At 32.0% G+C, this 27,824-nt stretch overlaps 1 protein-coding gene across 1 annotated transcript in view; it reads left to right on the top strand.

The window, feature by feature from the left end:
• hay (ATP-dependent DNA helicase hay) overlaps positions 1 to 27,824 on the top strand; it is a 74,988-nt gene that overhangs the window by 11,778 nt on the left and 35,386 nt on the right. Inside the window, exons 2-10 of the mRNA XM_085806706.1 lie at positions 3,957 to 4,028; positions 7,868 to 7,992; positions 9,007 to 9,087; positions 9,520 to 9,675; positions 9,781 to 9,855; positions 14,209 to 14,325; positions 14,825 to 15,009; positions 18,701 to 18,772; positions 20,379 to 20,485. Coding sequence (XP_085662832.1) covers positions 3,957 to 4,028; positions 7,868 to 7,992; positions 9,007 to 9,087; positions 9,520 to 9,675; positions 9,781 to 9,855; positions 14,209 to 14,325; positions 14,825 to 15,009; positions 18,701 to 18,772; positions 20,379 to 20,485 — 990 coding nt within the window. The remainder of the gene's footprint in view (positions 1 to 3,956; positions 4,029 to 7,867; positions 7,993 to 9,006; positions 9,088 to 9,519; positions 9,676 to 9,780; positions 9,856 to 14,208; positions 14,326 to 14,824; positions 15,010 to 18,700; positions 18,773 to 20,378; positions 20,486 to 27,824) is intronic.

The raw sequence follows: 27,824 nt of genomic DNA, 5'->3' as shown, positions 1-27,824 counted from the left end.
TACCAATTTCATATCGCGTTTAACATGCCGCCACGTAATCACTATCGTATTTATATGACAGCCAGACACACTATCCAGAAAATTCATACTATTGTTCACAAATCCCTATTTCTGTCATGCACAGCCATTAAAAATAATTTCCCAGACCCTCTCTCCACGCCTCCAAATACCCACTGCTCCTCAACAGGATTTCCACAATGATATTTCCTTTTGCCGAACTTCAATTCAACAACTTCCACCATTTTATCTTTCCCCCCTATCGTCTGAGACAGACGCGAACCAACAAACCAACAAGCATGACCAACACCTCCTTCTGTCAGGCATGACGCAAACCGCCATACAACATGCAATCGTGCCAAAAACCAGGCAGAACACATATCACCACATTTGGTGAAATTAGGGCATATATCAGAGTTGTACCATTTATATTATTGTGTTCTACAGGTTTGTGGATTTGGAGTGGTTGAAACTACTTGAGAAAGAATCAAAACACAATTTATTTGCCTGTGTTCCACAAGACAAGTTTACAGTTGTTGAAAAACTATGAGAAACATGCTGAAGTAATCGGCAAAACAGCCCTCAGGGTACAACAGTGAAGACAGCTTCATGGCAAAGCACTAACTAAGCTCCTGACTCTGTTTGGTCGCTCTCGGAACTCAAGACACTGCTACTGAATTCAATGTACTCTCGATACAACTTCACAATAAACTCTTGAAATATTGCTACTCTTGCATACAGCCAGGGCTTATTTAGCTTTTGACCTGCCTTCGAGAATATTCTGGGTTAAAACGGTAAGAATTTTTTCTAGAATGTTCTTGCTCCTTCTACGGCATATCGCCAAATGGGCAATTTTGAACCAAATTTGGCAATCCTGTCTTTCAATGCCATTTTCTGGCAACTCTAAACCTGCTTTGCGAGGAAGCTACCTTACCACGGCTGGGCATTTCATAACAATATAAAAATAATTAAGTGCTAAATTAAGCATTCAGTCACATTCTTTAATCATATGAGCAAAAATAGAGTAAATTAGAATGTTTAATTTGGTTAGTATTGTAAACAAGGAAGCTGTCTTACCACGGCTGGGCATTTCGTAGCAATATAGAAACAATTAAATGCTAAAATAAGCATTCAGTCACATTCTTTAATCATATGAGCAAAAATAGAGTAAATTAGAATGCTCAGTTTGGTTAGTATTCTAACCAAATAAAATAGAAGGTTTGTGTGTATTGGTAAAAAAACATTTTAATGTAATGGCATAAATTTTTTTAATGCACACTGCGCAAAATAAAGTGGGGTACAGTTCTATATCTCCCTTTCTACTGGGTCCATTGACAAAATTCAACTTGCATTTTTCATGTCTCAAAAGCACGGCTTAGGACATGTATTAGATTTATATATAGCATTTTTTTAATGTAGGTCTTTTGACACAAAATCAGATTTATTCTGAAATGACATGCCAATTTTTTTTTTTTTTTTTTTTTTTCCGTATTTCTATTCTACAACTAAAACTGTTACTTGGCCAAAGTGCCAAGTTTTGTAAAAATTGAACAAGTAATTTTTTAAAAATAATTCTCAAAATTTTAGCTCCTCCATGTTAATTGAATTTGGCATATATTTATTATTCTTTCTTTGTTTAATTAAACTTATTTCATTCAGCCTTTCACATTTCTAAGTTTGGGTTTATTCCAAATAAAATTTGCCCATTTTTTAAGATTTATTTTTAAAATTTGTATTTTTAAATAATTTTTGTAAATTTTTAGAAAAACATTTTGTTTTTTAACTTATAAAATTTTTGCCATCATCTTAAAGTAGATGATATATTTCGAAACATACTACAAAAAGTTACATTTGTTAATTTTTATTCAAAATTTCCTAAGATGTATGTGAACTTACATATTTGCACATTTTAATCATTTTATAAGCGATAATGATGCCAAATGTGGTTTACGCACTTTATTAAAATTATTTGAAAGTACGAACGATGACTTTTTTCATGCTTCTGTTTAGTGAAAAAAAAAAAAAAAGGAAAGGCAAGTAGGTTCGTATAAATTAAGAAGTTTGCCAAGTGAATTATTCTTGGCACAAACTGAATAAAATGTGCCAAAATAAATTCTTAAATTTCTCACCAAAAATTACAAAATTTAACATCTAGGCATAGTTTGAATCGTAGAATCGAAATATGGGGGAAAAATTGGTACATTATTTCGGAAACAGTCTGATTTTGTGTCAAAATACCTATATTAGAACAACACTAATTATAAATGCAATGTATATTCTAAGTCGCGCTTTGAAGACATGAAAAACGCAAATTGACTTTTGTCAATCGGCCCAGTAGAACAGGAGATATAGAACTTCCCCCCCCCCTTCTTTTTTTTTTTTTTTTTTTTTTTTTTGCAGTGTACATGCTTTCAAGTAAAGTTTAAATACCATTTTGCTTTGAATTTAAGCCGCTGTAGAAACTAAACTGCAAAAATAATAAAAAATAAAAATACTTTATATTAGATGTTGGATTAAGCTTAGTAAAATTCACTAGATGTCCAGAATATCCTTTTCGGAATATCAGTCCTTCAGTCAAGCAAGGTTGCCATTTCCGTATGCACTTTTTATGCTGTACTTCAAGTTCTAACAGTTCTTATAAACTAATCATGATATTTTTTGCCTTTAACATAATTTTAAAATATGCACTTGTAGAATTTGCTAGCAGTTGAAGAAACTTCTGTAAAAGTGCTGTGGGAAAAAAAGAGTTTTGCTACAAAGTCTCTAAAGAGAACAGCAAAGATGCATATGGTAGATAGCTGATGTTGCTGAGGTTTGCACGATGCCAAGTCTTTGCAGTTTTCTGGTGTTTTTTTAAGCAAAAATACCACTGCATACCTAAAGAGAAGAAAGTGAAAAAAAAAATTACAGTAAGAGTTAGAGATGAATACATGTTTTATTTTTTTAGTTTATCTCATAATCCTTATTTAGTGATCAAAATTTGTATTTTAAATTGTTAAAGTATGTTGACTTTTCATACGTTGATCATGTTTGCCAACCTGCAATAAATATCAATAGTTTGTGAATCTTTTTAAAAAAAGTTATAAAAACCACCAGCTTTCACCTGATAAGTAACTTTTACCTTTTCGTCTGTAAAAAAATGTCCAATTGTGTTTAAGTGATCATGTTTATATTTTAGTATTAGATGAACAATTTATGTCAACTTACGATGTATGAAAAAAAATATGATATAAACAGATATTGACTTGACATGATAACTGCTCTGTCGTACCTATTGGTTTCATTTTGGCATTATAGAATGTCATCAGACACTTCAGTGCAGTTCGTTACTACATAGTAAATACTATCTGTGACTTGAATCTCGCACTCTAATGGACTCCAATTACCACTCGGGTCTTTGACAGCAGCGTCCACATGAGCATTCCTTAGCTTGAAACACTGCTCCATGATGGTGAGAACTATAGCTACAGCCATAGCCATGGCTCTGGCCACATAGATAAACAGAGCAATATGTAGCTGTGACTTCTATTGTAGATTATATACAGCTGCACTTCTCTTCGTTTTCAGCATTGCATAGATGCAAGAGGAATGTAAATTTCCAATAAAAGGCATTGAAAAATAAGAAGAGTTTTTACTTTCTTAAATATGTACTAATATAAATATAAAAGCATAGTAAATATAATACAATGTTAAAATGTCTGCTTTGAATTTAAGCAGTACCTTAATTTTCCATCTTAAATCTTAAAAATTTGAATAAGAAATACATCTTAAATTTGAAGCAATATGGTATTTAACTTTAGAGTATAAGTCAACCAGAAAAATTTGTTTGTGATTATATTATAAAAACTAGTAATTCAGTGGTGTGTCTCACATAAAATTTTTCATTGTTTTTTCTTTTATTGGTTGTACTGATAAATTTGGATAATAGTTGTTGAAAATAATGAATATTAACTTTATAGATTGGAAGAAGAACAAAAAGAAATTTCACAAGAAAGGTTTTGAAGAGGATATTGATGATGATACTGAAACTGGTATGTTTTTCCATTCAAATACTTGTCCTTTTAAAAGAAAGACTGGTATTTTTATTGCAAAGTTGAAACTATCTGGTTAGAGTTGACTTTTGATGGTTAGTTGAAACTATCCGGTTGAGTTGACCTTTGTATTATCGCGAAGTTGTTATTTCATTTATCGCCAAGTTGTTGTATCATTTATGGTAACCTGAGTAGTTGAATGTTATGGAAACCCTACTATGACATAATCGTTTGCATTATTCCCAGAAATTTTGAATCATGGGATGTTTTGCAAGGACTTTTGTGGTGTGTGTTGCTTAGGAAGTACATTGCTTGTTTCATTATTTAGACGATACAATGGCTGAATGTAGTAAGATTAATTTGAAGTTTCTGTATGATTTGGAACAAAGGGAGAAAAGTGCATTAATTGACTGGTGTGTAAATGATAGTTATCTTAATAGCCATTTTCCGGACAGTCCAGAACTATGTAGTGTATTTTTTACTCTTATTTTTGTGAATTTATGTCGCGACGCCAATATACGGATTCTAGTTCAGGTAATTTTAGGAAGTTTTTGGATGCTGTTAAGAAATTTTGTGTGCCACAGTTTGAAGATGAACGAATTTGTGAATAAGGTAAGTGGATACTTGCTCTGTGTGGTGCTTAAATGCATAACAGGTTTTTTTCCTTTTTTATGTTAGTTTATTGAAGTTATGCATTTTTTGTTTGCCTCTACTGTAGAATTGGGTGCTCCTTTGACCTTTTAAGTGAAAATATATCGATGTGTATATGGACAAACTCAAGGGAGTGTGTAAGGCATAGTTTGTGCAATTCTCTGATTCTTTTTTAAGTGAAAATAGGTCAATGTTTACCTGGATAAAGTCAAGGGACAGTGTAATGCCATTTTTGTGCAATTCTAGGGTTTTTTTTAAGTGAAAATAGGTCGATGTGTATATGGATACGAGTTTGTGCAATTCTTTATCTTGTTATTTTGGCTTTGTGTAGCGGCACTACGCAAGCCAAAATAACAAGTCAAAGAATTGCACAAATTCGGTATCCAGTGTAACACCAAGTTTTGCCAAGGGGTACCCTAAAATATACTTTTAGCAACTATCCTTATATTTTATTATTTTAAGCAATTTATAGAAATCCGGTAATACACTGACTACCAATAAGTGTTCGGACACCTGTGATAGAAAAGAAAAACTAACTTTATTCAAAATCAATAGCTGGTAGAGCCTCCACGAGAGGTAATTACAGCGTGGACCCTCCGGGGCATACACAAGTCTTTGTATGACAGCTAGTGGTATTTTCTTCCACTCGGCTTGGAGAAGACATAGAAGTTCCTTCACCGATTTTGCACAGGTAGTGCACCTCTGAATTCGGCGATGCAACTCGTCCCAGAGGTTCACGATAGGGTTCAGGTCTGGACTCTGGGCAGGCCAGTTCATTCGACGAACTCCATTGGCACCATACCAAGCCTTGGTTAACGTTGAAACATGACAACTGGCATTGTTGTCCTGAAAGTAACAGGGGTCCAACCCGTAAAACTGCCACAACGTAGGAAGCACACTGTCATCCAAAATAGTGCAGTAGCCATCGGAGTTAAGCTTACCATGAGGGTCCTAGGCCATACCAGAAGAAACATCCCCAGACCATAATTCCACCTCCTCCGAACTTGACTGTTGGCACAATGCATTCTGGCAGGAGACGTTCTCCAGGTAGACGCCAGACCCAGACCCTGCCATCCAAACGGTAAGGGGTGAACCTTGATTCGTCACTCCAAAGAACCCGTTTCCACTGATTTACGGTCCAATTTCAATGTGCTTTGCACCACATTAACCTAGCAGCGCGGTTGGACTTTGTGATCAAAGGCTTATGGGCAGCAGCACGACCATGAAAACCAAGCAGATGTGCTTCCTTACGGATGGTATTCATTGAAGCAATACTCCCGGATGCCTGTTGAAACTCCTCGCGGATGAGGGCCATCGGTTGGATGCAGTTCTTCCGAATTTTTCTGGACAGCACTCGTCTGTCTCTATCTCCCAGTTTCGTTAGTCTGCCGACTCGGGGCACATTCCGACAATCACCGCTCACCTTCCACTTCTTAATCACATAAGCCACTGTCGATTTTGGGTACTTCAGATCGCTAGATATGTTCCTTAAGGATCGGCCACATTTGTGATACCCGATAATTATACCTTTCTCGAAATCAGAGAGCTCCGAACTGTGAGGCATCTCGCATGCGACTAAAGCCGATGCTGTTTCCTACACGATATATACTGGCGGAGTCCGTGACGTACCTTAGGATATCTTCATTTGCATAGGTGTCCAAATACTTATTGGTAGTCAGTGTATAATTGCATATGTATTGCTAATTGCAATAATTAGCAGTATATAGCATTCCACACACAAGGGGGAAACCATTTCCATATAGAAATTAAATTCTTTAAAGTACTGAATAGTAACAAATCAGTTGGCATAGCAGTGCTATTAGATTTATGAATTCTTGAACAGAGGTGTTGATGTTAATGAAATGGTGTAACAAACATCTTAATGTGCGTCAAAGGGCTGTAGTTGACTAAAACAATTACATGTGATAAAATAATGATAAGAAGAAGAAGCATTCTTAAAAATATTCTTAAGAAATGGCGTGAGTTCTATTGTTATTGTTAGATATTGTGTTGTTTATTTTTATATTCGTGCTTTAAGAATTTGGCAAAATTATAGCTGAGATCTTGGTGCAAATCTAAAATCGACAAATATGGTTGGATACCTCTATGACAAAGAAGCTGCAAAACTTAAATCTGCCATAATTATTATTTAAAATTTATTTTCCTTTTTTATCTTACTCATTAAATTTTAATTTTTATGCTTGTATTTTGCAAAAACAAGAGTTCAGTCTATATGAGTAGTGGAAGTACTGCAAAAATATAGAATGAAAAAAACTGAGATACAATGCGATTCTCTATAGTTATATGGATAAATTTTAACTGTAATGCCATTTTTGTTTCATTAAATGCCTCCCTCATCAATATAGTTATTAGTAACACTGGCTTCTCTGTCATTGGGTCCAGATTCAAATCACAGAGAAGGTTTGTGTGTTTGTAAATATATACCGTATTTGACGGCATATAAGACGCACCCTTATTTAGACGGCCACACACGAGGAAAAAAAGTTTCAATAGTATGGTTTCTTTTAGTTCTCACGTTTTGTAAAAGCAAAATAAACAATTATTGAATGCAATTACCTTCACGTATAAGAAACAAGTAACGTTTTTGAGACCAAATTTAGGAAAAAAGTGCGTCTTATATGCTGTCAAATACGGTAATGCCTGTGCAGAATGAGGGTGCTTAAAATATTAGCAGGTCAAAAGTACTTTGAGGAGATTTGAGGGTAGGGAAGGAGAGGTGAAAGACCCTCAGATCCATCCCATGGGATCTTCTCCATTGAAATTGGGGCAGAGATGTGCAGTTAGTGCTGTGAGGACTAACTGTGCAGTACCAGTGGGTGGTGCCATTGGTGAAGTTTGGGATCTGCTCCTCTTTTTTTTTTTTCATGACTGATCCTTTATTCACTAAGTTTCTGCTTAATTCTTGAAATTTTATCTTAAGGAACGTTAGGTTATTTCCAGTAACGAAGTCAATTTTAGATGTGAACCTAGGGACAATGATGTGCTTTGTAAGACTTAGTTACTTTCATTAATAGAAATCATTTTAATGAGCTGAGTAGATTAATGTGCATTGTAATTGCAAGAATGTAAGCTAGGCTCATTCATGATGAATAAACGGTTAAATATTGCATGGGAAGAAAATGTATGGCTGAAACTTTTAGTAATAATCAAATATTTATAATTAATAGAAATTATTCCTGCTGCTGCAAGTCAACAAATTGTTGAAAGTACTCCGGAAGATGAATTTGGAGCTAAAGATTATCGGAACTTAATGCAGCTTCGTGTGGATCACGATTCTCGTCCACTTTGGGTGGTAAGTGCTTTCAATAAAGTTCGTGTTAATGAGAATTTTTTCTCTTTTATCTTCTAAAATAGAACTAAGTAATTAGCTATTATAAAATACAGAAATTAAGAATGAAATTTCAAAGTAGAAAAAGAAATTCTTATCTTAGGGTAATATCCATCCTCATGTCATAGGCATTTAAAATAATGGTAGTTATACATTAGTACAACCACCATGGCACAGTTGGACTGTATTTTATGGAGCAAAGAGAATAGTGGCTGTGAATTGTAAAAATTTGTTTATTATATACAGATTATGGCATACATAATTTATGTTAAGTATTTATTTCAAAAATCAGTCAAACTAATTACAAGTATACTTGTGTCTTTTTTCTGGTGGATTGAATTAGATTAAACACATTATAGGAAAGCACACAAAGGCTATCTGCCTAAGGGATGCCTTGGTGGAAGATTTTTTTAATGGAAACTGTCTCTCATTGATATTACATGTCAAGAATGCCAGAAATCTGTTTTGCAGCCAGCCCGTTTGCCAAGATTTGATTCGGTTATTCTGAAGAAAATTTCATGACAATTGTTTTAAGAATAAGTTCAAGTCAATTGTTTCCTTTAGTGATTTTGCAGCAAAATACTGCATTCCTGCAGAAATTTATGTCAAATCTAACTAATTGCAAGTAAATCCCACTAGCACATATTTTAAACTGAGTTTAGAATAAAACATTTGGTAATTTATCTATGAAAACCCTTAAAACTTAGAACAAGAAGAGCGGATACAAAAATGGTAACACTGGTTGTTGCAATCTGAAAATTTGATGACTTCTAATTAATTGATTGTACTGATATGCAAGTATGAAAATATTGCAAGATTAGGATTTTGCAGCATTTAAATTTTTTTACGTAGTATGGATCAAAGTAAGCCATTTCTTTAAGTGTATAATATATTGCTATTAAAAAAATATATCTTTATTTTTTTATTTCATATAGATATATTTTCTTGTTGGAAATTTCTATTTAATATTTTTTTTAGGCTCCTGATGGCCATATTTTCTTAGAGGCATTCTCTCCTGTTTATAAACATGCTCATGACTTTTTGATTGCCATTTCAGAAGTAAGTTTTGATTTCTCTCTCATAAATGTGATTTAAGCAGATATCTCCAGCTGGTTATATATATTTAAGATACTAAACTTAAAATAGCAATGAGTAAATATTTTCATAAATAACTAGTTCCAGTTAATTCCTTACTACTGTATTTACTCGCGTAATAGTCACACTTTTTCTGCCGATTTTTCATTGCGAATATCTAGGTACGCCTACTATGCGGGAGAAACCTTCTACACAATATTGTACACTTTTGATGAATTTTTCCGCTTCAAAATGGGGGTGTGACTATTATGCGAGTAAATACAGTAATTATTTTTAGATATATTTTTTGTTTACTTAATTTTTTTTTTTTTGTTGTTGTTGTTGTTATGAAGTTAGAAATTGTTTTATAAATGTATGGGAACAATAAAAATGTTTAAATTTTTTATTCTTTTCTAGCCTGTTTGTCGTCCAGAACATATTCATGAATATCGCCTTACTGCATATTCTTTATATGCTGCGGTATCTGTTGGCTTGCAAACTAATGATATTATTGAATATTTGAGAAGGTTAAGTAAGACAAGCATACCTGATGGAATTATTGAATTCATTAAAGTATTTATCATTTAAATATTACACGCACTCTATATTTTCATTTCAAAATTTAAATCAAGCTACTTATCTCTACTGAAATATAAATATATATATTTTGAATTTCAGCTCTGTACTGTAAGCTATGGGAAAATAAAGCTTGTTTTGAAGCATAATCGATATTTTGTTGAAAGTCCATTTCCGGTAAGAATTAATGCAAATTGAACACATTTTTTTCATTTTATTTCATGTTGTAACTAATGATTCCTAAATCATCAACTGCATGCTACTGGTAGCTTGGTAGATTTTTGGAAATTCATATGAGAAGTTTTCTCTTTTAATCTCAGCTACATTAAAGGTATTATTAAAAATAACATTACCATGTTTGATATTAAAAATCTGATGTGAAGATGTAATCATCATATTTTGAACTTTACAGAATAATAATAATAATAATGGCCAGGTAATACTTAAATGCATGTTATTAATTAAATTTTAGAGCTATTAGGTTTTTATCAGAGGCAGAACTGGAAAAATCATTTGTTTTTGCTGAAATTCGAACTCCGTATTTTCCGATTGCTAGCCAAAAGTTAGCCATTACAAAAATACGCAGAGAGGTAGGCAAAAATTTATTACAAAATGTGGTTTTGAATTCTTGTCTGTCAATCTAGAGTCTATTTCAATCACACGTACACAAGATAAACAAAAAAGGCACCATATGACATCCCTGTATGGCATATTAAATTATATGCATTTTTTCCTGCATTTTATTTAAACTTATTTTATTGAATTTCATTACAGGTATATTTTCATTCAATTAATTCTGTTCTCAGTTCGTGACAAGACAAAAATACACAAAACTTCAAAATATCTTCATTTAAAATTGAAAAATATAGAAAAAAATAAAACACCAAATGCAGTCGAAACATTAAAAAAGTAACAATTTTTACAATTAAAATTAGTTTCTACGCAGAAACAGGCAATTCAGCCAGCAGGCAACAAGGCAGATTTTTCGGTGCACAAAAATGAAGGTTTAATTTTGGTCCCACTTGGCAAAAAGACACTGAAGGTGCAGAAAGACTTTCACTATTCTGCTAAGTTTCAAATGTAAACAAATATGGCTGCTGTAATAAGAAACATTAGGCATAGTCGCACTTGAACAACTTTTAAATTTTTTATAATTCTGCAACTGTTGCATGCAGATTAACTAAAAGCATAAAAACGTAACGAGAAAATAAGTACAACATAATTCAATCATTTTTTAAAGCAATAAATGTACAATTTACCAACATATAAGAATAAAAAATACAGAGCTCACTGAGCCAAGTAACATAGTGTGTATATATATATATGTGTGTGTGTAAGAAAAATTAAGAATATGTTAAAGATTAAATTAGCAACATAAATTTCCCTTCTCAATTCTAAAAATAGTAACCCCCCTCTCTGCACTGCGTCATTTCAAGACTATTCTCTTCAAGACAAAAGCATTGTTTTATTCTAATATGTATTTATTTGATTCTTCAGTTTTCAGTATAAAATTGATGCAAAATAATTATGGAAACAGAAATATATAAATGTTTTAATAACTGTATTTGAACATGAGCTGAAAAGCGCTAAAAAATATTGGAAAAAACTCCTGTCCTCTGTGCCTTCAAAGAATCAAGGTATTCAACATTTCAGTTAACTGCAGTTTTGTCCCGAGCAGCATGCTTCCAATAAAACTTGGGAACAGGCATCATTAAATCAATATTACAATAAGTCGCTCTCTTAGCCAATTGGTCAGCTCTTTCATTATTGAGAATACCACTGTTTCTTTAAATGTAAGTAAAATTAATATCTGCTGTTTTCTGTAACACATATAATATGGAGTGAATTTGCACTACCAATTTTTCTGTTGATACTAATCACAAAGAAGAAAGTGAATGTGTACAAATAAAATATTTAACCATCTCAATCTCAAAAACTCAGTCAATAAAAAAAGTTTTAATCCATTTAACTACAGGATTTAAATTCAGAAGTTTGGCCTGGAAAACAGAACGTTCGTCTGGTAGTCTATATTGGACAATTGCGTTCTCTTTGCTGTCTTTATAGATTACAAATGCAAGGCTAACCTTTTCATTTTATTACCATCCATGAAAAAAATACCGTAATTTCCGGAAGAAACGCCGCGGCGTTTACGTGTTTAAAACTTAAATTTTCAGGGGGTGCGGCGTTTCTACCCATGCGGCGTTTAGGTGCACTAAAAATAAAATATTTCCTATGGTGGTCATTGTACATAGTTTGGATGGCCTTGTCATTGTGCATAGATTGGTGCTGTTCCCACACTAAAGACCACTCAGTTGCTTTTTGCGAACGTTATTTTGTTTACGTTCTTTCCCTTGAACGGACCTACATGCCTTATTCACCCTAAACGAGATCTCAGAACAATAACATTCTTCCCCTTTTCAAATCAACATTCTCATCAGTTTGAATAGTCTCTCTCCTCTGCCATTCGATGAATCTTCCAGGACCCATCCTCTTTCCACCTCTGCCTTTTCTGCAATTTTTTTCAAAGGCGGACACGACTCCCACCTGCCTCGTAATAACGAACTCTGACGTATTTCCCCTTCAGCATGAATGGATTTTTCTTGGCATTCTGCCAAATACAGATCCCATCAGTTAGGGTACAAGCACTTGTTGGATAGTTTTTAATTAGGGAGCGGAAAATTTTTGAAAATGTCTCTAAACGGCACAGAAGCTATACATTTCTTACCTTTAATTTATTTTTGAGTTATGGTTTCATTTCATGCATTTTTCTTAACTGGTATGTCATATATCAGGACTTAGGTTGAGTTTTTGCATCTATACAGCCCACGACGATGTCACGCGTAATTTAATCTATTGCGGCATTTACGCTGATGCGGCATTTCTGTGTAATTTTAATTTTTTTCCCGCCATTTTTCTCGAGTGCGGCGTTTACGCTGATGCGGCCTTTCTTCCGGAAATTACAGTAGTTCTGAATTCTTGAAAACATCATTGTCACTTTTCTATTTGAAGGATGAGGCAAAGAAAAAGGAAGCATCCCATTCAAGGCATTGTAAAGGTTGTCACTTGACTTTGTCTCTGACATCAAGATCGCTTAAAATCATTAAATCAATAAGTGGAAGACCAGAAGTGATAATAACTGCCTCATAACTAACAATTCTGTAACCCAAAATGATGGGAAGGAGAAATCTTATTCTTCTAAGACGCTTGCAATTTATTTTCTTCCTAAAAAATTTCTCCAAACTCTTGAGGCATAGGAAATGAGTGGTACAATGCTTTGGTTATAAATCAGTTTGAAAGGGTCAATGTCTTGGTTATAAATCAGTTTGAAAGCATCTATTTTAAACCCATAAGTGTCCTTTGAAATTACAAGTAAACCAAGAAGAACTTTTTCATTTTTTCTGGATATATAGGAAATATATTGTTTTCACTGTAGTTTTTTGTCCACTAAATATTTTATTCACTTCACTTCTTGAATAGCCTTACTCCAGAGAGTTTTATGATAATTTTTATTATTTTAATGTATTTTTTATTATAACAGAAATGAGCATTATTTATTATTAAAGATGCATTTTATTGAGAAAACTAGTGTTCTAATGTATTTTATGATTGTCCTTAGATTTATATTTGTTAGTTAATAATTGAATAATATGCATATTCAAAGAATGTGGACTTATATACTAATGCAATCACCTCAGCGCAATTTATTTATCAGCAGAAATGTTGTGGCAATAACTTTAAAGGTAGATTCAAAGCAGTTTTCCCTTTTTAGAAATTTTTGACCAAAAATACTGTATTCCTGCAGAAATTGTAACACACCTTTTTTCATTGTAAGCAAATCTCACAAGCTCTTATTTTTAAATTAAGTTAAGGAAAATACCACAGTTTATCTATAAAATCCATTGGAACTTGCTCTGCAACAAAAAGAATGCTTATGAAATTGGCAATGATACTTGATAAAACTGAAGAATTGTTATGTACACAGTTGTCAGAATTTGGCATATTCTGAAACTCTACTAATGTGATTGTACTAATACATAAGTACCAAAAAATGGCTTAAATAGGTAAGTAGCTTAAAATTTAAAAATAGCTCGTATGCTTATTTTTCAACCACTATTGCAGATTTTCCAACCACTATTGCAGATTGGAGTTCTATAACATTTAACTCTTTTTCTAAATTTAATTAATTTTCTGAGTTTATTTCTCCCTTCTTAAAAACAAAATTTCAATGTCATCATAGTACACCTATTAATCTTAAATCATTCCTCATATTCTTATAGTGAATCAGAGGTTTTTATGTTGGGTCAATAAAAAAAATCATATTGTTTTTTCTAATTTCCTTTTTTGTTTTCTTATTGAATTCAATTAATGCCTCATATTAAAGTATGTAAAAAATGAAATGTCAATTAAATTCAAATTTTAAATTTGATACATGTCATTTATCAGTATGATTTGTAAAATATGCTTACAGAGAATTTCAAAAGATAATTAAAAGAATTTTTACCAGATCTTGTTCATTTTTCATTTTTTTAGGAAGTTCTTCAAAAATTGCTAAAAGACCCAGTTATTCAAGAATGCCGGTTAAAACGAGATGTTGATGAAATTGGAAGCATTTCAGCTGTCAAAGAAACTGCAAAAAATGATATAGGAGTATGTTTTTATATTTATGCGAATACTGCAAAATTATTTAGAAACTGTATGAATATTTTAGATTATAATATTATCATATATATAATATATATAATATTAATAATCTAGTATTGTATTAGTATTAGATGATTTTATTTTAATTTATTTGTATTTCATATTAACTGTGAAGTAATAATGTTATATTAATAACATAGTATCTTTTTATGGAATTTTATTTTCATTTCTTTATAATCTTGTATTTTAATGTTATCTTTTAAAGTAGTTAAAGTAGTAGTATTATATTTGTAATCTAGTATTGTTTTATGAGTTAATTTTCATTTATTTATATTCCTGTATTTTATATTATCTGTGAAGTAGGGTAAAATAAATTTTACTCATAAAAAAAATTAATCTTCTGTGGATTTCCTTCCCCGACCATGTTTGGTTAATTGATTTTTTTTTTCTGTTTAATACATTCCTTCGTATCTCTTCTGATTTTCATGATTTTTTTGCCCCACAGATAAATTCACAGAATGGGGCCAATTCCAGTAAAAACTCAGAATCTATTCCTGAGAAAAATGCTGATGTCCCTGATGATATTTTTAATTTTTATGAGAAATTAGAAAGAGAGGATGAAGAGAAAGAAGATATGAAAACTGTTTCTGTTGAAATAAATCAAGAAAAGATTGAAGTGCTTCAGAAAAGGTTATATGTTGTGTATCATTATCAAAATCAAATTTGACTTTTTGTAAAAATTATTTTAGAATGATTTCCGTATATTTTTAGTAATGTTTCTTTGCATTTGTTATTTATTTGCATGTGACAGCTAAGTAAATAAAAAAAAATTATGAATTATTTTGGTGCATTACAAAACACATCTTGGTTAAGTAGAATTTGTGCTTTATATGAATTTGTTCTAATAATAATGATAAAAGCTTTAGGAACTACTCTGAAATGTGCCCTCAAGTCGCCAAATTTCTCGCCAAGCATTTTTGGTGAGAAACTCCACGCTGCCATATGACTATCTAAATTTTTTGTCTACATTTCAAACTTAAAAGCTTAAAATGTCTCCAAAAACGTGGTTTCGCATATGCAGAAACCACATTTTGACACACAATTTAAACTAAAAATCAGAAACAAAAACAAAAAAAATTAGATAGCAAAAACAGAAAGTTTCTAACCAAAAATATTTGACAAAATTCCATGTACACAGCGATATGTTTTAACTTTAAAAAAAATCTACGAATGGCACAATCTAGGCGACAAACGAATTTACGAACTACGCACACCCACCTCGCTTTAATAAATTAACATAACAACAATAAATTTCAAAGAATACCATGTACACAGCATCCTGTTTAAACTTAAAAAAACATCTACGAATTGCACAATCTATATGCTACGCAGTAATCAACAAAATAAACTAAAATAAATGTCAAACAATTTAAAAAAAAAAAAAAGAAACAATAAAGACAGAAATTCATACTAAAAAAATAATGAACATAACATTCTACAAAATATGAACAAGAATAAAATAAAATGCACTTACCATGAATTAATGCTTTTTCAAACAGCAGAAATACCAGTTTCATACCGCCTTTAACATGCTGCCATGTAATCACTATCGTATTTATATGACAGCCAGACACACACTATCCAGAAAATTCATACTATGGTTCACAAATAAATAAAATCATGCACAGCCACTAAAAATAATCTCATTTTATATTTTTAGATTTTCTTCATGATTTTCTATAAAGACATCTTGAGTTTTAATGTATTTTTGCCTTGTTGCGAAGTGAGAACTGAACTAATTGAATGAGAAATACTGAATCGTCTGTGAAAAACTGTTTCTTTTTTGTTGTTGTTGTTCTTTGCTTAATTTCTTTTATACATCATTTTAGATTTATTATAATATTTGAATAGAACATGTGGCAACGATTAGATAATTCTTAAGATGATATAAATTTTGTGCATTTTGAGTTAAAAAATGAATGAAATGTAATGCTGTTAAGTGAACCTAGGGCCAGAGTGTTGCTATGGTAAACAAGTATAGTGAATTTTAAAGAGTGCATTTGTTCTATTGTGGTTTATGCGCTATTGACGAAGTAGATTTAATTCAATCCAATAAGTTTAAATGAAATGCAAGAACAAATGGGTATAATTTAATATTCCATACAAGGAAGTTATATGGTGCACACATCAGATTTTTTATAGAGGTTGCCAAGGTATTTTGTAGTACATATTGCCAGAAAGTACCAGTTTTATCAGCGTCTTAACTTTTTTCTGGAGATAACTGAGTTCAGTGAATTCATCTGCAAATAGTTTAGCAGCTTCAGTATCAGCTGAAGCTTTTTTACCTGAAATTCTTAATTGTCTTATACCATGGCGATTTTCGTTAATTTGGTTAACCAACTTGTCAAATATGTGCACTCAGTTTCGAAGTTCATTTCTTAGTGAAATATTTTAGCTTGCATCATTAGCATTTTACTTGTCAATGGCATGCCCTCGCTGCTAGGCTGTCTTACCCATTCAGTTGTCACTTTGCTGTGATCTTCACTTTAGGATAACAAATCGTATTTCTGTTATTCGTTGCAAGCAGGGTGTCAGACACAAAAAATTCAAAAAGTTCCTTTTTTCATGTACAGTTGACTTTCCAAAGCCATTCTTCTCGTGTAATTTTGAGACAGATATACCTTTATCCTTTTTTTTTTTTTTTTTTTTTCCAGCAATTCCACATTTTGCTTAATGGACATCGAAACATGCTTTCACTTGGTACATCCTGTTGCAGCTTCAGAATTAGAAACTCTTTTTGACATGATCAAAAGTTGAAACTTTAATTTTCATCAAATTGCTGTAATAAAAACAGCCTGCAAAAAATAATTAAGCTGGATCAAATGAGAAAGTTAAAAAACAGCGCAAACCGCTATATTGGCTGAAATTCCTTGGAATCAATAAAGTATAATTTTAGCCTGGCCTTATAGCGTCTGCTATACATTATTGGCTATGTATCATGAGATTGGCAATGAAAGACAAGTTGCTTCACTAAATTTTGTCTTGCTTATATCGTGCACTATATATCTTACCACCTGATGGGTCCTAAATTCTGGCTACCAAGCGTCTCCCTCTAAAGTCTAAATTTTTGCAGTCTCTAAATTTTGGATTCCAGTGCTTTCTCTAAATTCTAAAAATATTTTCATCCTTTAATTTTGTTGTTTGGTACTTCTTTAAATTCCAAAAATATTGTCTTCTCAAAATTCTGCCGCCTGATGCGGTCATACGAGCTCAGGCACTGGTTCTGGGTTTACGTGAAAAACAAATCAGTTATTCTGAATTTAAAAAGCACTAAATGTAATCTTTCAGCCTATGAGTATCATTAGCAAAATATATTTTTAGCATAATGGAAAGAAACTTTTGTTAAATTTTTCCTCGTCAGTATTTAGTGCATTTAACTTAGATCTGTAATCATTGGCAAGTGTAAGAATGTCAACATAAAAGATTACCATACTCTTTGTACCAATATAAAAAATTACTAATATAAAAAAAAATGTTTGGGCATCGCTTCGTGAGTCATTACTCAATTTATGTGTTGATAAACATGTGGTGCTGAAAGCAAAATATAATAAATAATGATTCACCAGGTTGGCGTCACTGATATAAAATGTTGGTAGGTGTAAAATCAACGATGTTTCTATCTAGAATGTTTCGGTTTGATTGAAATGTGTGACAAGCAGAGCCAAATTATTCATCACACAAATTTATGCTAAATTAATGTTTCTTCAATAACGAAGTATTTATTTAGTGCCGAAGGGAAATTAAGAATTGGGATTCTCCACATGTTTTATCTATGGGGGGAAATCAAATGCTCATCCATAAAGCATTTTAAAAAAATTGTTGGCGGTTTTGAGGTCCAGATTTTAGATCATTCCGGATGTTGGATGTCCGGATCTCAGACTTTGTACTATATATGTTATTTACAAATGAGTCCAGATTTACACTGAATTCCTATAAAAGATTTCTTTTTACTTCCTAATGGATTTGTCACCAAATGCTTTATGCAGCAAGTTATGTACCTTTAATGGAGACTTAGTAAAAAACTCAGAAATTAAAACAAAAATTTTCCAAGCTCATGAGTTCATAAACAGTTGAACATTTTTTTATTGTAGAAGCAGTGATGAATTATTTAATTCAGGACAGCATAGATTGCTTCTTATCATTGAAGATGTTTCATTTTATATTCACCCTTATGAATAAATAAAAAGAATTTAAATTATAAATAAAATGCAGGAATCAAATGTAATCATTTAAATTACATTTTGTGAGAAAAGTATTTCATGTTGTACACATTAAATGTGATAGTTCTTAATAGTTATATGTCCTTCTCTGTTTATTCCAGATGCATTGAATTGGAATATCCTCTTCTTGCTGAGTATGATTTTAAAAATGACACCGTGAATCCTGATATTAAGTAAGTGAGTTAGAATTAAAGGAAAGCGTAGTTAAAATGTGTGCAAGTTATTTTTCTTACCAACTTAAATATTGATTCAAAGTTCAAAAGTGTTAAAAACCTTATGTAGAGATACTGTATAAACAGCTAAGTACTTTGAAATGGAATCTATCACATGCACATACACAAAAAAACAAAGAAAGGAAAATGTAATCATATGTATAATTATATAAAAGTCATTAATTTTATCTCTGGGAAAGACGAAGTTTATTTGAAAGATATTGAAATTTTATGAATGTTTTACAGCTTGTGATTTATATTGGTTTTCTAGAAAGTTCTGCAGTTTTTTAATAGTAAATACAAATGGAGCACTACAAAAATACAAGAAAATTTCATTGAATCACATAAGCATTATTTTGATCTATGACTTCTCAGGCAGCTGAAAAAAAATTTTTTTTAAGATATCATTAGGTTTATTTGTAAAGAAGTTTTCAAGATGCTGTTTGTCAAGGAATTGAATCCACAGAGAATTTTGAAGTGACCTGAAGAGATGAAAATTTCAGGTAGTGAGATGAATAGGGAGAACACAAAACATCCCAGCCATGCTCAATAAGTCTTTCTCTGACATTAATCGAAATGTGGGTTTGATGATGGAAGACAATACTTCAACAAGTGTTCAGTTCTGGGTACTTTGCTTCTAGTTCTACTTTTAAAACTGCTGTATATTTTTCCAAATTAATGGTCTGATTGGTAGCAATAATTCATAGTATACAGTCATTTGTAGTTCTTTCATGCACAAAGCATTACTTTTTGGGGGCAGAAATCCCCTCTTGATTTACTAAAGGAGGTTCTTTTGGCTTATCCTATGATATTTTTCTTGTAACATTATTGTATGGTATCCACTTCTTTAATAAGCCATTAAAAAAAAAAGAGTTTTTTTTTAAATTTCTTTTCAGTAAAGAACAAAATGCCAAAACTCGAGCAAGCGTGTTTTGCTAAGTATAAGGTACCCATGCATCATGGCAACGTACATATCCAATCTTCTTCAAATGATATGTACTGGATTTTTTTGGATTACTGAACCTTATTGAATTGTATTTTCAATTCTAATATTTTTTAGTTTAACACTGTAAGTGGTCCATTCAAAAGAAAGGCATCAGGCACTCTATTAGATATAGAATCAATAAGATTTCATGGAAGTTTAGTATCTGATGTCACTTTTGGGTGAGATTTCATATCCATTATTTCTATATGTAATATACTGAGATTACTTGCTTGCATTGAAAAATGTGTATTTACCTGTAAAAGATGAAATAATAAAAAGTCTTTAAAAAAATTGAGATGATTGATTTGGGGAATTATGATGCAGTTCTTCATCATTATGGTTAAACAAATTCTGGTAAGTTAGACTGTTACTCAACTTTTCAGACTCGAACTGTAAGCAAGTTCAGAATTCTTTCACTTTCTCTGTCTCCTTCCTTTTTTTTAAGTCTTTAAAGAGTTTTCTTTTCTAGTAAAATGTGTGTATATTAATTTTTCAATTACAGTTTATTGGAGTTTTAATAACATTTTTAACAAGTTATTTTGTAAGTTACTTTGTAAAGTCAATAAATTTATTTATTTTTAGTTTAGATCTAAGACCATTGGCAATTTTACGACCTTATCAAGAAAAGAGTCTAAGGAAAATGTTTGGTAATGGAAGAGCAAGATCCGGAATAATTGTTTTACCATGTGGTAATGTTGAACATTTTTAATTAGTTAATTTTTTTCACATTGCAATCCATAATGAGAACAATATTGTCAACTGGTGTAGCTTGTGTTTTTTTTCTTTTATGCATATTTTTTACATCTGTATAGCTTTTGTAACTATCTCAAATAATTTTATCATTAAAACTTAATTAAATTTCTAATTCCTTGTTATTGCTGTGTGTGGTTCTGCTGCCAGCATCAACAATTAAATAAATATTATTTTTTATCAACAATTTTTAGGTACAGTTTTTTCTAGCATTAAAAAAAAATGTTCTCTGGTTTGTTTGCAACATTTAGCTGTGCCTACGGAGATAAGGAAACTGTATTTTGTAATTCTTGTCTATTCCTATCAATGTGCTATTGATAAGTATAATTTTCTAGTACTTTTTACTTCCTTGTACGAAGTAAAAAGGAAGTATTGTAATCGTGAAAAGTTTCAGGCAGCATATTTCAACGAAAATATCCATTTTGACCGCTATCAAATGCAATTTAACGATGTTTTTGCGTGATATCTGTACGTAAGGACAGAATAAAATACTCTTTTCCTTCAAAAAAATTATAAAACTGCTTTAAAATTAATTCTGAAGAGAATTTTTCGTGCCGTCTGTACGAACGTATGTACGTACGTACGTATCTCGCATAACTCAAAAACGAGTAGCCTCAGAAGGTTGAAATTTTGTATATAGGACTGCTATAACATGTAGATGTGCACCTCGTATTTTGGTTGCAATCGGCCGCACCAAACGTATATAAATATATTTATATATATATCCACTCTATTATCCGGCTCAGTGATCTCAGTTTCTTTACTCTTATATGTTTGTAAATTGTACATTTTTTCTTTAAAAATGATTGAATTATATTGTTTTTATCTTCCGATTAAGGATTTTATGCCTTTAGTAAATCTGTGTGCACTATTTTTAGAATTATCAGCAATTTTAAAGTTATTTAGTTGCCGCTAAGCCTGTTTTAATAGCGGCCATTAATGTTTACATTTGAAACAGGAGACTAGTGGATTTGTTGCCAATCTAGAGAACCTTAGCTTCCCAACAACAAAGATAACGCATTCATTTATTATTGCCAATTAAATCATGCTTAATTCTTTCTAGATTTTTTTCAAGGAAATAAGCGTTTGAGATTTACTTCGTAATTTTTAATATAGATATTTTGAGTTTTTATGTATTTTTGCCTTCTCGCGAAGTAAGAACTGAATTAATTAAATGAGAAATACTTAATCGTCTGTGAAAAACTGTTTCTTTTTTGTTTTATTTGCTTAATTTCTTTTATACATAGTTCTAGCTTTATTATAGTATTTGAATAGAACATGTGGCAATGATTAGGTAATTCTTTAAATGATATACATTTTGTGCATTCTGAGTTATAATATGAATGAAATATAATACTGTTAAGTAAACCTAGTGCCAGAGTGTCGCTATGGTAAACAAAGTGAATTTTAAAGAATGCGTTTATTCTATTGTGGTTTATGCGCTGTCGGCGAAGTAGGTTTAATTCAATCTAATAAGTTTAAATAAAATCAAGAAAAAATGCGTATAATTTAATATTCCGTACAAGGAAGTCGTGGTGTACACATCAGATTTTTTGTTAAAGGCATACCGCTTGATGCTTTTTTCATATTGGCTATTTCCTTGGTATCGAGTGTTGAGAGTTTTTGTTTGGCTTCTTTCCTGATGATAATTAATGAGTGTCTTTTATAAAAATGTTTTTCATATAAAGAAGGGGGGCTAGTTTATTGTTGCTATGGATTTCATGATTTGGATTTTGCTGAGAGATGGAAAAGTGACTAGCCTTTTCTTCCAGAAAGATGTTTCTCACAAGTAAAAATTGTGCTGAATTAATCTCCTTATGAAATTTAAATGTTGCATGGTGATGTAGCCTTTGCTCATGCGAAGGAGAAAAAGGCATCCAAACAAGTAGGGTTTGTTGAATCTCACTCTCCCTTGTTACCAGATGATTCGTTTATTTATGGCATCAACAGTTATGACTACTGAGCTTTGTGAACCAAGATGCATTTTACATGAATCATAATACAATTAATGATTCGAGTATTTATATAAGAGAGATACATGCCAAATCCTTGTTATGTTTAAATTGATGAATACAACAAATTTGTGAAAACTGATAAAAACTTACTAAAGTGACCAATGAAATACACACTATTGTCTCCAATGTTTGGACTTTGCAAAAAGTCCCCACAAAATGGGAAAACTGCTCCATCTGCCCAATATATGGAAATGAAGATAGGCTGGAGTATGATAACTACAGAGGAATCACATTGTGTAACACATCTTATGAGATATTCTCAAATGGTTATCCTCAATTTTTATAAGATATTATCAATACAGGTAACTGCTTTTACAAATAATAATAATAATAATAATTGAAGAATATTTGCATTAATTCCAAAAGGGTAAATCTACTACCAACCATGTGCACAGTATTAGGTAAATACTCGAAAAGACAAGATAATAAGACAGGGTTGGCCAAACTTCATGTCAGTAAGAGCCGCACGTTTGAATTCAGGAATGTTCGAGAGCCACATCTAGATTTTCTAAAAGCCACAAGTTCATATTTACATCATTATAGAAGTAGTGGAGGAGGTTTTAAATAGAAAGAAATCCCTGATAAAATCCCTGATAATCCCTTGTAAAAAGAGTTTAAACTAATTAATTACTTCTTTTTGGACACTGAATAGTTTTAGTTTAACATATTTCATACATATATTTTATATGCAAGAGCCACACAAATTGCCTGCGAGAGCCGTATCAAGCTCACGAGCCGCACTTTGGCCACCCCTGTAATAGGATATAGATACATATGAATCACCTTTTCATTGATTTTTAAGACTGCTTAGCAAGGCGAAATAGTTTCAGGCAATGCTGGAGTTGGGAATACCTTAAAAATTGGTGATCAAGAAATTCTATTGAAATCAAGGACTAAATCAACTTGGCTAACAGATGCTATTATAGATTATGAAACCAGTTTAGATCAAAATACCAAAGTAGTAAAACTAAAATACAGTTGTACAAGACCTTGAATGTGAAATGCCCCTAAAAATCTTTCTTTTCTAGTTAACAACCATAATTCCAATCCATCTTTACCTTCAAGGATTTTTTTTTTGTTTGTTTGTTTCATCAATAGATGGCACAAGTAACTTAACCCCTGTTCAGCCATGCTTATCTTGTCACAGTATTTTATTTCATTCATTTGCACTTTAGCAGCTGAGGGAGATGGTTTGGTAAAACCATTGGAACTAGTCCTGTGGAAAATTGCCAATAAAACACTGATTTTTGTTGTTTGACTTCTAAATTAATATTTGTTCGGTGCGTTATTTTACCTTAATTATTAAAATCTCTCAACTAAAATGGCTAGGCCATATATACTGATATGGAAATGAATACCCAGTGAAGAAACTGACATTTCCTAAAGCCAGAGGGAAAAAAAAAGGAGAGGAAGGCCATGGATAAGGTGGTTAGACAATGTGGAAAAGTGGTTAAAGAATGTTGGTGTCAATAGGTGGAGCACTGTGGTGTTGGATGGGTTAAGATGGCAGAAGTTGATTTCAACAACCTTGGCCAGAAATTGGCTGTAAAGGATAAGAAGATAAAAATTTATTCTCAAAAAGAAAAAAATAATGGAGGCCAGGTTTTTCAGTCTTAATGGTGTTTTGGAGGATTTTTGTTGTGAAATTAGAGAATATTCCTTGTTGCTGTTTCCAATTGTTCCCTTTTGTCTAATATCAGACCAAAAACATACGGAAAGAAATAAGCCTAAATGTGGCACTACAGTACTGAAAAAAGGGCTTTAATGGAAAAGTACCTGTGTTTCATGTGTTACTTCTAAGTTGTAAACAAAATTTATCTGGTGCAATTATTTTAGGAAGTATTTGTGCGGTATGGTTCATATCCTATTACATTTATTTTAAATAACATTTGATAAAATAAATAGCAGTTTTCATAACTGAAAATTTTGCCCTACTCAAATCATTTTGAAAAATGTGTTTATAAAATATGTTCATGCAGCATTTTGAAAATGTACGTAAATATGTGCCTCTGCCAGTTTCTGGCTATACAACCATAATTTCATGAATCCTTTTTGGATCAATGAATAAAAAAACTTTTATTAACAAAGAAAATATGATCTTCTAGTGATAGATATTATTAATGGCAGTCATAATTATTAATTATAAATATAAAAGTATCCAAAATTTTGTTCATGCAAATCTATGGGGGGAGGATTTACCTCAGTAGCATTTCTCGAAGTTCCCCAAAATAAACTTCTGTTTAATCTTCTATTATATTATGAAGCACTATATTGCTTGTATTAGACAAGCATTATACAGGCTGATGACAGCACCTTAACTGTCTGGAACATTTTTATGTGGTTTTTATTGGGTCTTCTCATCATACTGGATGGTATCGTTATGAACTCAGGCTACATTTAACTGATGGCTGATCATCTGCATTCCTTCATGCCCTTGTTCCCACAGAAGATGCACTTTTTTAAGTAGATAATGTGTTATCAGTTACATGCTGTACAACCAAGCATAGCAGAGTTCAGAGTACTTATCATGTATCCAGAGCTCCCAGACAGGATTTTTTTAGCATCAGAAGGACAAGATGCAATGGTCTCTTCACTCATCATGTTCTGTGACAGATTTATGGCAAAAACTGCAGAACTGCTGGGCAGTAGTACTGGCATCTGGCGTTCAATGCCACATCAAATCCCTTCCCATACAGTGATGCTGCTATCTGCACAAAAAGGTGCAGCAACCAAGTGTTGACCAGTGTGTATAATAATTTGTATTACATTGTAGTGGATTCTGTGTTATGTGATCTCATTACATCAGACCATACTGTGCAGAAAATTTTTTCAGTAAACCAAATTTCCAGTACTAGTTTTAGGAAAAGTACAGCTTGCTGTATCTAAAAATAATATACAGTCAAAAGTCGTTAATTCGGACACCCATGATCCGGAATGATCTATAATCCGGACCTCAAAGCTAAAATCTTTCTGCGCATGCGCCGCGTTGGCACATGTGCACAGGCGTTTTACGTGTGCGCATAAGACCTTGACTACTGCGCATATGCGTGTGCACAAGTGCAGAATACGTTTTTGCCTGCGCATTTAATGTATAACGAACGGTGTAAGCTAAAATTATCTAATTATCTATTTCAGTTAACGTTAATGATTGCGTTGTTCCTTAATCTTTGAATTGGATCACGCTTATTATTTTTTGCAGACTGTAAGAGAAATTTTATAAAAGTAAACTTGAACTTTCGATTCTTCAAATAGAATTTCCGATGCTGGAGCTTCCAAAGGATCTACAAAACGAAAGTATGTTTCGATGTCCAACAAACAAAAAGTGGAATTGCTGCAAAAAATGGATAAAGACATGAAGAATGGGACAGAGACGTTAGTGAAAACGAAAAAATTTCGTTTGGCAAGTTAGTCGGTATTCTCGGAACAGCAATTAATGGGACTTGAACAGCGGAACTTTGTAACAAGAAATTATGTCTGTTTATAGAATTAAAGAGAAAGTATTATCACATAAAACGAAGCAACTTAAACAACTTGCATTGAAAGAAATGTTTAATAAAGTAAACAAATAAATATTAAGCTCTTTTTTTTTTTTTTTTTTTTTTTTTTTTTTGTAAATTTTGATACCCTTTAGATCATAATTGTTCTTTATTTCATAAATTATGGTTTCATATTTTTAATTTTAGAATTTCTGCATGCCATCTTACGAAATTTAAACTGATGATCTATAATCCGGAAAAATCGATAATCCGGAATCGCCGAAGTCCCAACGAGTCCGGATTAACGACTTTTGACTGTATTACTCTGAAAAAGAATAAAATTAATTAAAATATCTCTAAATCGTAATTTTCAAAGTTCTCGAGTTTACATTCTTCTTCTTCTTGAGCTCTACAGCTTGTTACAGTCCAGGTTTTCTCTATCTGATCTTATCCAGTGCCACAGCTTGTTGTTATTAGTTTACCTCTATCAACTTCAAATTCTTTCTCACACTATCCAGCCATCGCCATGTAGTAGGTGGTGTTTCTTTTCTTTGCTTTCTCTCTATTTTTGTTATCTTCTCAGTAGGAAATGTATCATCATATCTGTAAATATGGCTAGCCATCTAATGTGAGATGCCTTTACAATTTTGACAGTATCAGATTCATTATATTTCCTATAGATTTCATGGTTATGTAATATTCTTCACGGTTCCTTTGCCTCACCAGTCCAAAAGTCTTCCTTAGAATTTTTCTCTCAAATATCAGCAGCAGATCTTCCTCTGTCTTGTTAAGCATTTGCCTCCATACAGGGCCACAGGTCTTATCAAAGTCTTATATAAACCTATTTTGGTTTTTATTCTAATTAAGCTAATTAACTTGGATTTAAGTTGGTTTCTAAGAGCATAAATCATGTGTTGGGCATAGATACCCTGTTTTTAATTTCAGTTTTAATGTGATTGCAGCTTGAAATCATTGTACCCAGATATTTAAATTGTTTAACAATCTCAAAAGTATAATCGTTGATCTTTAAAGTAGGTAGGCCATGATTTTATTTTTTACCATTATAAATTTTGTGTTATCCTCATTGATGTTTAGATCCATCTTCCCTGTTGCATATTCAAGCAAGACAAATGCCTCTACAACAGCCCATTTAGATTGTCCAATGATATTAATGTCATTGACAAAAGCTAGCAGTTATTGTTCTTTGTAGAATAGTTCCACTTTTAGTAGACTCACTAGTGTAGAGTCTGGCATGGCCTTTTCCAGTGTCAAATTAAACAACAAACAAGAAAGTGAGTCTCTCTCTTGCAGACCTTTCTCAGTAAAGACAAAATTTTAATTCTGCATTTTACTCTCTTAAATGTCATCCTTGTAAATCAGTTCTCTTGGGTTGTTAATTTCCAGCATAATTTCAAGTAATCTGTCTCTATTTAAACTGTCATGTGTAGCTTTAAAATCAATAAACAGGTGATAGGTGTAAATGTTATATTTCTTTGTTCGTTCCCAAATTTGTCTTGAGTCATTTGATCAATTTTTTCTAAAAACCACATTGACAATTCCCAATAATTTTAGAAGTATATCTCTGAAATCTTTTATAAAGGATTGTGAAGAAGGTTTTATGTGCTGTATTTGATAGAGTAATTCCAACTTGTCTCCATTTTTATAAATAGGACAAACAGACCCTTCTTCCCACTCTGTAGGCATTCGTTCCTGTGTCCATATATCACAAATAATAGATTGGTTTAGTTAGTTTCATTTCATTAATATTTAATAGCTCAGCTTTGATA

The sequence above is a fragment of the Stegodyphus dumicola genome, chromosome 12 (genome assembly GCF_044657685.1).
Source record: "Stegodyphus dumicola isolate Sdum_Otavi_A_Nest chromosome 12, ASM4465768v1".
Lineage (NCBI taxonomy): Eukaryota > Metazoa > Arthropoda > Arachnida > Araneae > Eresidae > Stegodyphus > Stegodyphus dumicola.
The sequence above is the reverse complement of the archived record's forward strand: the minus strand, read 5'-3'. Positions and strand labels throughout refer to the sequence as shown.